General features: G+C 43.2%; 2 protein-coding genes across 2 annotated transcripts in view; one reads left to right on the top strand and one right to left on the bottom strand.

Annotated features, from left to right (window-relative positions):
- Positions 1-6853, bottom strand: part of RSF1 (remodeling and spacing factor 1) — a 172378-nt gene extending 165525 nt beyond the window's left edge. Inside the window, exon 1 of the mRNA XM_011938967.1 lies at positions 6364-6853. Within this exon, the coding sequence (XP_011794357.1) occupies positions 6364-6550 (187 nt within the window). The 5' untranslated portion in view covers positions 6551-6853. The remainder of the gene's footprint in view (positions 1-6363) is intronic.
- Positions 6854-6977: 124 nt separating this feature from the next.
- AAMDC (adipogenesis associated, Mth938 domain containing) overlaps positions 6978-10636 on the top strand; it is a 59821-nt gene continuing 56162 nt past the window's right edge. Inside the window, exon 1 of the mRNA XM_011938929.1 lies at positions 6978-7075. The gene's annotated coding sequence lies outside the window, so the exon portion shown is untranslated. The remainder of the gene's footprint in view (positions 7076-10636) is intronic.

Below are 10636 nucleotides of genomic sequence, written 5' to 3'. Positions count from 1 at the left end.
GCACCACTGCACTCCAGCCTGGGTGACAGAGCAAGACTGTCTCAAAAAAAAAGAAAAGAAAAAAGAAAAAAAAAAAAAGGAGTTTTAGCCACAAGTGCTGACTCATGCCTGTAACCCCAGCACTTTGGGAGGCCAAGGTGGGAGTATCACCTGAGGTCAGGAGTTCAAGACCAGCCTGGACAATATAGCAAGATCTCATTCTCTACCAAAAAAAGCTTTAAAAATTAGCTGGGCATGGTGGCATGCGCCTGTAGTTCCAACTACTCAGGAGGTTGGGGCAGGAGCGTTTCTTGAGCCCAGGAATTCAAGGTCCTAACTCTGGGAAAAAAAACAACAAAAAAAAAACAACCTTTTTTTTTGAGACAGAGTCTCACTCTGTCGCTCAGGCTGGAGTACAGTGGCACCATCTTGGCTCACTGCAACCTCTGCCTCCTGGGTTCAAGCGATTCTTCTGCCTCAGTCTCCCGAGTAGCTGGGATTACAGGTGCCTGCCACCAGGTCTGGCTAATTTTTGTATTTTTAGTAGAGACAGGGTTTCACCACGTTCACCAGGTTGGTCTCGAACTCCTGACCTCAGGTGATCTGCCACCTGGGCCTCCCAAAGTGCTGATTACAGGCATGAGCCACCGCGCCCAACCAAAAAAATACATTTTTATAAAGTAGGCATTCACCTCAGAAATCCTTTGATAATGTTTGAAGCAATACCAGTTTAATACTGTTTAAGTCAGTTTCCTCTATTATTGTGGTTCAATTGTTTAGTGACTTGGAAACCCCAAAAATATGGGGTTTTTTGAACTTCAGTGCCTCCCTTCTTCCTAACACACTGGTACAAATCTCATACGGAGCACACTTGAGCTAGCAGGCACTGCGTTTATGGCATACAAGTGAAAGAAAGCATAATATGGAAGAAGCAGCCCCTTCAAATGGCTAAAGGTGGTGCAACTTCAGACATAAGGATCAGGAAATGGAAGAAAAGGGGAAGTGGAAGAGTAAGGAGAGAATGCCTGCTGTTCTCTCTAGTTTGGGCATCAATTTGCCTGGAGGCACTGCTTGTGCCCAACTGTGCAAGAGTGAGCAAAAATGTTTAAAAGTTAGCTAATATAAACCTAACTTACAGATATGACCATATAAAGCTAAACAAATTATAAATCAAACCCTGCTAGAATATATGTAATTACAAAATGTACATTATACTTGCCCATATAATTAAATGTTTTTAAAAGAAAATAGAAAATACCCTAATACCTTTTGTGGGATCTACTCTACAATAAAAACAGAAAACCAGAAAAAAACAAGCATAATATATTAAGACTATACTCATCAGGTAGAGTAAAATTTTATTAAATCCAACAACACACATAACTGTCTTCCTTGAATATATGATTCAGTTTAACATGTACTTTAGGCCTGAATTATTCTTACTTTTTCATATTGCATGTGGTCATGCATCACACCATAAAATTGTTAGATAATTTTAGTCTACAACTGTAAACTAGAATGCACAGACTATTGCTCCACTTGATAAAATCTCAGAGAAAAAAAATAAGTCTTTGAATGATGTCATTAGTTTCAAGCTCAGTTTAGCTACTTCTTAATTTTTTTTAAAAAAAAGTCTCCACAATATTTACTGTAGCTACATCTGTACACAGCAGATGCTCAATATTACATATTAAGTGAATGAACTCACAATAAATGCTTGCTTACCTTCTTACCGGTGTGGTCTGTTTGAGAATTTAACAAAACATCTAAATTTAAGGCAAACTTTTTAATCATTAAAAGACAAAAAAGTCAGCCAGTTTGCATTAACAGGCTCATGGTAGCCAGACAAGTCCCTCTGTCTCCATTACCTCCTAGTTCCTAGGACAATGCCAACAACCTCCCTCCAAACCTCCATAACTTTAGGACATATCAAAAACGGTGGAGATGAAATCTATTTCTCTCTTTCCCTCTATTAAGTGCCCCAAAGAATATTTACTTTTTCAAAGGCAGAAGAGCCACAACTAAAAAGTTTCAACCTAACCAGGCTCTGGCTCCAGCAATACTACTATGAATGTATGTATGCCCTATCATCTACCACTGTAGACTCGTGCAACCTCTAGTACATGCACCTCGTAAAATCTTTTGTTTAAATCAACACATGGTGGCCCCAGTTACAGTAGTCACCTTCTACTTTATCAAACGCATCTAAAACTATATTGTCACACACAGATCAGTTACAGTACCAGTAAGAGAGATCATAGTTACAAAATTCCAGTTAAAAAAGCATATTTTTTTAACCTTGATATTTTTGATATTCAAGAGTTAAAATTCAAATCATTAAAATTAAATGCAAAAATGAAACAAAAAACTAACGGCTCAACTTACTTAATATACAACTAATTCAGCCAACCATAGTATAAACTATGAGAATCCTAACATGTTATCTGTATTTACCTTAATAAACTTATTAGATATATATAACATCTCAACCAATAACCAGACTGTTTTTAAAGAATAAAGTGGTATAGTTTTCTCTTGAAAAGAAATATTCTCTGCAGGCGAGGAAAGATACTTAGGAGCCTTGGGTGTCAGGAATCTCACAAAGTCAATGTTGACTTTATCCATAACCACCATCATCTACCTCCGGTTAGGAGAAACCTGGGGAAGCCCACACAAAGCACAGAATCAGAAGGACTAAAGTAGACTGCAGAGAGAGGAGGATAAAACACCACCTTCATTTGGCACATCCTTTTATACTGAGTATCAACTATAAATCTAAATTTTTTGACAATTTCAGCATATACATGGGCTTTTCAAATAAGAATTTGACTAACACCAACAGTTAGCTGTATACACTTGAAATCTCCCTCTGTAGCTTGATTTTCCTCCCTGAAAAATAAAGGCAATGACATAATAGTCCCTTCTTTCTGGCCCCAAAACTCAATGATAGTCTCTAGAACAAAGGTTCCCAAACGTTCTAGGTTCACAGCACCCTCAGTATCTCAGCAATTTTCTCTCAGCAGCCCTAGGCCAGAAATAATAACACTTCCACTTATTAAGCAGTCAGTAGCCATGTGAAAAAATAACCTAGCTACATTTCAACAAATAATGCTTTTACTTCATTCTTAACCATAATTACTTGTGAAATGTGTATTACTGTTGGGCACTGCACAACTTTTCAAACCTTGGAATCAGAGTGGGCCCTGCTATCCTCTTTCCTGCTGCATACAGATTTTTTTGTGCATTTTACCACAGCAACCACTAAAAAACCAGCTTCACAAAGATATATCATCTACAGAAATGTAGCACAATCTTGAAACCATGAACTATGTCAAGGCAGTAGTTCGCCTGGCAACCAGCAAATTTCGACTACCACTGTATCCTACTTGAAAATTTAAACTATCAGATGGAGTTGGCAACAATTCTCTAGGGTGCCTTGGTGCAGTTTGGAAACCATGATCCTATGGCAAGGTATATAATTTTGTGGCTTTGGACTCAGACTTGGGTTGGAAATAATATTTCACCCTTAACTATATAATCCTGGGCACCTTAATCTATTGAGCCTTACTTAGTTTCTATGCCTGCCAAATAGGAATAATACTATCAACTTCAGAGAACAGTAGCAAGAACTAAATCCATGTCTTTTAACTCTTGTACACCACAACTCTTTCCCAAAAAGACTCAGTTCAAATCTTGTTGGCTGAGCCACTATCGTCTTATCAGCTATTTGAAACAGGCAGAAAGTCTGTAATAGCTGATAAAACGATAGTGGTTCACCCAACAAGCCAACTTTGATGATGATATCGTGGTTCATCATCAAAGTTCTGAAAATCTTTTCCCTGCACAGTAACAGCATTTCACCTGCAGAGACTTCTCATTTGCCAAGTGTTCTGAACTGTGTAATATTAATTAATAATTATTCTAAGATCACCTTATGACAGGATCTATTATCAGTCCCCTTAGCAACTCTATACCAACGGTAATGCAGTGGTTGAAATAAATGATCCTCCTTAGCCCAGGTTACCTGTCATTTTTACTTACTTAGTGGTCCACTATTCAATTAAACTGACTCTAATATTTTATTCCTCTGATATTAATATAAACTAAATGCAGTGGTCAAAATACCTAAAAGAAACGGAGATGCAAGCAATCTCATATACTACCCAAAATACCACACCACCCCAGAAAACCTGCATTTCATCTTGGTCCAAGGGAATCAACAAAACAATTTGCTAGCCATCCTTTCCCCAAACGCCCACAGTTCGTTCTCTGAGAGATACATTACTAGCACTTCCCAAGGCATCCTAAAAGCAACTTACTAAGGCATTCTACTTCACAATGACTACGTTCTTAAAAATTAAAAAAGGGGCCAGGCGTGGTGGCTCACGCCTGTAAAGCACTTTAAGAGGCCAAGGTGTGTGGATCACGAGGTCAGGAGTTCAAGATCAGCCTGGCAAACATGGTGAAACCCCGTCTCTACTAAAAATACAAAAATTAGCCGGGGGTGGTGGTGCACGCCTGTAATCCCAGCTACTCTGGAGGCTGGGGCAGGAGAATCGCTTGAACCTGGGAGGAGGAGTTGGCAGTGAGCCAAGATCCTGCCACTGCACTCCAGCCTGGACAACAGAGTGAGACTCTGTCTCAAAAAATAAATAAATAAAAATAAGAAAAGGAAGATAGATACAATTTGATAATGAAATTACTACAATGGGGCTTAATTTTTAAAGAAATTCTGCGGGAAGCCTTTATATAACGTCACCCTCCTATTTTGTACTATTTTTTAAAAATAAGCTTTTTGTAAGTCAGTTTGTTACGGGTAGAGGGGATGTGGACAGGTAAGGAGAGATTAATAGGCCTGTATTATAACTGCTGTATTAATCTGAATCTTCGGTAGCCATAACATCATACAGATTCTTTATAGGTAATATTCTGAAGAACTTCACACTTGGCACTTCCTAGCAATGCAAATAAATTCAGTTAACAGAAACTTCTTCATTTACATAGAGAATAGAAGAGCGACCCTGCTTTCTTGGAAAGGAAACAGCTATCTGTCTTGTACAATACCCAGTTCACTTTGGCCAGCTAATATGGACAAAAAAGAGATCTATTTGGAAAACGTTTCTTCTCCAGCCAAGGGCTGTTTCCAGATAAAGGCAATGCTCAGAGTATAACAAAAAAGCCTTCTCTGAGGAAAGAAAAGTGCCAGAAAAGGAGAGGCAGGGATCGGGAATAAATGGGGATGAGTATAAGCACTCAGTGTGAAGGCTGGAGGCAGCAGGCGCAGCGCTGAGATGCTCCAGCGAAAGAACCAGCAGCAGCAGCAGGAAGTTTCAATGGGGCCGGGCAGAGCATGCGCCCTGCACCCGCGCGGTGGCCTTATGTGGAAGGAGCACCACTTGCGAACACCAATAATAGACCAGCGGCACCAGAGAGAGAAACATGAGCAACAAGCACCTTCTTCAACTGTTTCCCCCTCCGTCAGAGCCCCTCCTCCAGCCTACATACTAACCACCCCACCCTACCGTGCAAATGGGAGGGAGACGACTTCTTTGCCTAAGCCCGGCTGCCAAGATGAAGGGGGAAGGGATTGGAAAAGTGGGGAGATGCTCGTCTATTATTTTGGGGGAGGTGGGGAGAGGAAGGAGAAGAACTATGGAGGAGGAATTAACCCTCTCCTCTCCAAAGTGGAGCTGAACCTACTTCGCCCCCCTACAGAGAATGGAGAAGAACCCCCTCCCGGGGGGGAGGAACAGACCTCCCCACTCCAAGGAAGGAGTTTTAGGGTTAAACCAGCCCTCGAGGGAAAGGGAAAAGGGACAAATCTCTCGGGGGAGTTCCCAACAGAAGGAGGGAGAGTTGAGTGTCCGCTGGCCCCCGCCCACCCAGGTGAAGGGAGATAAGGAGGTGTCCGGAGCAGCCGAGCCCAGCCTTCCCCGAGATGGTCGGGAAGACTGGTGGGAGGAGGGGAGGGAGTTAGGGTGGGGAGGAGGAGAAAAGCGCAAAGCTGGCCGGAACCTGCGCTCCCCTTCCCCCGCCGCCAAGGGGGAGACGGGGTGGGGGGCCGCCCTCCGCCGCGAAGCAGCAGTCCCTAGGGTGGCAGACCGACACAATGACCCCTCCCTGCCTCCAGCCCACACCTAGCCCGCAACGCCCCCACCTCAGCTCCCCGCCCGGCCGAGTGGCCCTAGGGGGCCTCCGCCCCGCCTCCCCACTGCCCAAGACCCCGGAGGCTGGGCGGAGAAGACCAGCCCGGCGGAGTTGCGTCCCAGGGGGAGGACAGAGCCGCGGAGGCCCAAGCCGCGAAGAACTGGAGCGTCTGTGAAGAGCAGAGAACAGGAGCGCGCCAGGGCCGCTTCCCGCCGGGCGTTCGGGCCCCTCGCTTACCTTCTCCGTTGCCGACGTCCGGCGGCGGCGCCTGCAGCACCCGCTCCAGCTCAGGGAACGGCAACTCAGGCAGGTCTAGCAGCGGCCCGTAGCGCTCCAAGAAGGAGCAGACTACGGCGAAGTTGGGGCACGAACCCGGGCAGCCCGGAGGAGCCATCACCGCCGCCGCTGCCGCCGCCGTCGCCATTTTGAACTGGAGGATGGAGGAGGAGGCGATGGGGGGGCGGGGGAAGTTGGGGTGCCGAGGGATGGCAGGGCAGCCTTACGGACGACAGGAGGCGCTCTCAAGTGGGTTCCTCTGCGGATCCCAGCGTCTCAGGGACGGCTCTGCGATCCCACAATACATCGGCGGCCCGGAGCAGTCGAGAACCGAGTCAGACAGGAGACAGAGAGGCCCTCTGCGCCTTTCACTTTCCGCCCTCTTTCCGCCCCCTTCTCTCCTCCCCTTCGGGCTTGCCACTGCCTCGTGTGACAGGGGGAATGAAAACAAGGGAAGCGGGACGGGGAGGCGGGCTGGAAGCGGGAGGGGCGGGACTTCTCGAGAACTGGCCAATGGAGGCAGAGGGGGCGGGGCCTCGGGCGCTGATCAACTGCAAGGCGTATTACCGGAGGGCAGTTGGGGAACGCAGATCCCGGAGCCGCGCTGGGAGCCTAAGTGTGGGGAGAGCACTGCGCCGTTTGGGAACGCAACTTTGAGGAGGCAGTGCGGTGGGTGAGTTTTCGGGGGAATCCTGAAGCTGGGCCACGAGACGGTGATGAGGTTGAGGAGAATTAATAAACAGAAAAAGAGAATAGGGCCGGGGAAAGCCCAGTTGTGGGAGAAGGTTGGGAAGGGGAAAGGTAGAGAGGTGCCCTTAATTAGGGGCTGGGCTGGGACTTCTGTAAGACATCTCTGTGAGAGTTTGCCGAGGGGGTATTGCTCTCTGCTGAGGTACAGGAATCGCAGCTTTGCTGGAAAAGCAGAATCTGAGGGAACGGAACTCTGGGGGAATCGTCGGAGTGAGGAGTTGGGGCCCTGCTGGGAGAAGAGGGTCTGAGGAGACCAGGCTCTGCTAGGGGACCATGGTGTGAGGGGAAGGGGCTCTGTTCAGGGACCAGAGTCGGAGTGTGGGCTGGGACTCCATTGAGAGGCCGAACATGACAGGAGACGGTGGAACAGCAAAAAGTTTGTTAGAAGACAGGGTTCCACTTCGGGGCGGGGCGGGGTGGGGGGACAGTGAACATTCCTACAAAGAACCCCAGAGAGAAACTACCAATAATGTAAAATAGAATGTGCAGCCTGAGAAGCAGTACACATTGTGCTTCGAAGCCTGAGCTTTGGATTCAGCCAGGCTTGAGTCCTAGCGGGACCACTTCATGACATTGTGGAAGTTTCTTCATTTCTTTAAACTCCTTAAAGTGGGGTGATAATAGTACCTACATCATACAGTATTACTAGATAAATCACAGAAAAGTGATTAGCACAGTGCCTTAGCACATAGTTAGTACTTTAAAAATATTAGTTATCAAAAAAGGAGTTCCTATAATTTAGACTGAATTCCGCTATATTTATTTAATGTACAATTTATTACTTTGAGAATTTTCTGAGTGCATTTAAAACTTACGTAGTACCTAATTCCTAAAAAGAATTTGGCCGGGCGCGGTGTCTCATGCCTGTAATCCTAGCACTTTGGGAGGCCGAGGTGGGTGCATCACCTGAGCTCAGCAGTTCCAGACCAGCCCGGGCCACATGGTGAAACCCCGTCTCTAGTAAAAATACAAAAATTAGCCAGGAATGCTTGGGAGGTTGATGCAGGAGAATCCCTTGAACCCGGGAGGCGAAGGTTACAGTGAGCAGAGGTCGCTCCACTGCACTCCAACCTGGGCGACAGAGCAAGACTCCCATCTCAAAAAAAAAAGAATTTGAAGCAAGGTACAACACAAACCCTGTAAAAAAGAGAAATCTATAACTAAAGAAAGATAAGAAATAGATGGGCAAATAATTATATGAGTAACAGGAAAAATGGTTACACAAACACTGAACTTTGTTCTTTATTTCCAGGTTTTAAAAAGGGGAAAAACCATAAGGGTGTATATTATTCCCATTATCTAAAGAAAGAATGCTCAATTTATCAAGAGAAAAATTCTATATTGTAAGAAGAATTTATTACCTTGAATAGTGATTCGTAGTCTTGAGTAGTATACAAACCCTTTTTAAAGGAAAAAAGTTCTTTTGAAACTTGACAAATACTTTTGAAAATTTCACTGTAAAAAATACTGATGTAAGAAATGAAAGTCTAAAGAGCACTGTAAATGTACTTAATGCCACTGAAGTATATACACTTAAAAATGGTTAAAATGGCGTATTTTATGTTACATGTATTTTACCACAATAAAAAAGTTTTTAAGAAATTAAAATCCTACTTCAGGAAAATATCTTTATGGTTATGAATTATCACTGCCAAAGAAGTTTTAGTTTAATGAGAGGGAAAATAATTGTTTTTAAGCAATTACTGAAATGAAACACAAAACTAAACTAAAAAATTTTTATAGAACTCCTAAACTGTCAAGTGTATATCTCTTGACCCTGGGGACCTGAAGACTCCAGTTTAAGAATAATCTGGGCGAGGTGGGGTGGCTCACGCCTGTAATCTAAGCACTCTGGGAGCCCTAGCAGGCGGATCCCTTGAGCCAAGAAGTTGGAGACCAGCCTGGGCAAGGTAGTGAAACCTCATCTGTAATCCAATGTAGGGGCAGTAGTTGCCACTGCACTCCAGCCTGGGCGACAGAACTAGACCCTGTCTCAGGAAAAAAAAAAAGGAGCAATCCGACCCAGAATACAGTTTTTACAGTTTGTGGAAACATACAAAGACTTTCATATACTGGTTACTTAACTGACCTTAAATAAAAGCCAGGTACAGGTTATTTTAAAATAAAATTATATCTTTGTGAAGGAATATCTATGGAAAGAACCTTCAAACCTAAAAGGAAGATTTATTATGTGAACCTTGCCTGTACTTTCTATCTTTGCTTCCAGCTTTTGCAGTACTCCACTTCCCACATTCCAGTGAGGTTGTGAAATAACATTCTAAAAAAGAAATAAAGCTTTATTACTATAGTTTTCTTTTCTCACTGTTCACACTGTTAGTCAAACAGAGACTGATAAATAAGGTTAGAGTTTCTACCTTTTCTAATCTAGATGGGCACAGAAACAGAGTCCTTTGGCATCAGAAAGTTACATCCACCCAAAGATATGAAGTGTTTTACTACAAAGCAAGGTTTAAGTCATGCCTTCCTTCACTGAAGTCTGTTCTTGAAAATAAATGACACCCATAATGCTGTTATCACTTCTTGCCTTCCTGGGCTAAGAGAAATTGTGGAATACAGAGCTTAACCACAATTTATGTAATTATGTAAATGAGTTATATTTATCGGACTGGAATGTAACAGTGCAAAAAAGAGTAGCTATTTTTAAAACCTGTGTTTGATTTATTGCTACTGCCATGAAGAGGCCTTTAAATAAGCATTAAGTTACACTTGGTTCAACTTTGTTTATGAATAAGAAATTTCTTAAGGTATTTCAAATTTCATGTCCTATTGGGGGAAATACTTTGCTCAATAAGAATGAATGCCTAGTTTATTAAAAATACCAAAAAGTCAAAAACAACCCAAATATCCATCAACAAAAATACATATTGTGATAGACTACTCAAAAGTGAGAAAAGAAAACTATAGAAATAAACACACTGTTGATACACAGTACAGCCTGGGTGAATCTTAAAAACATATTGAGTAAAAGAAGGTAGACACAAAAGAGTTAGGTACTGTACAATTCCATCAATATGAAGGTCAAAACTAATCTGTGGCAATAGAAATCAAAGTAGTTGTTTCCTTTGAGCTTAGTAGGGTATTGACTAGAAAGGGACACAAGGGGACTTTGTAGATAGTTTCTATATCTTTATTGGCAAATTTATTTCTCAAAATTCATTGAACTCTATAAACACTGCATTCAACTAAATGCAATGCAATTATGCTTCAATTTTAAAAGTTAATGGTTTATTCCTATATAATCCCAATTAGCCTTTTATCAAAATTTACACATATTTTTGTCTCCTTCATATGTTATCTTTGCATTTGTTACACAGTTTTTTGTTTTGCTTTTTTTTTTTGAGACAGAGTCTCGCTCTATCGCCCCCAGGCTAGAGTGTAGTTGCGCAATCTTGGCTCACTGCAAGCTCCGATTCCCAGGTTCACGCCATTCTACTGCCTCAGCCTCCCAAGTAGCTGGGACTAC

This window comes from Colobus angolensis, unplaced genomic scaffold, assembly GCF_000951035.1.
Source record: "Colobus angolensis palliatus isolate OR3802 unplaced genomic scaffold, Cang.pa_1.0 Scaffold179, whole genome shotgun sequence".
NCBI lineage: Eukaryota > Metazoa > Chordata > Mammalia > Primates > Cercopithecidae > Colobus > Colobus angolensis.
Note: the sequence above shows the minus strand (reverse complement) of the source record. Positions and strands in the feature narration are given on the sequence as shown.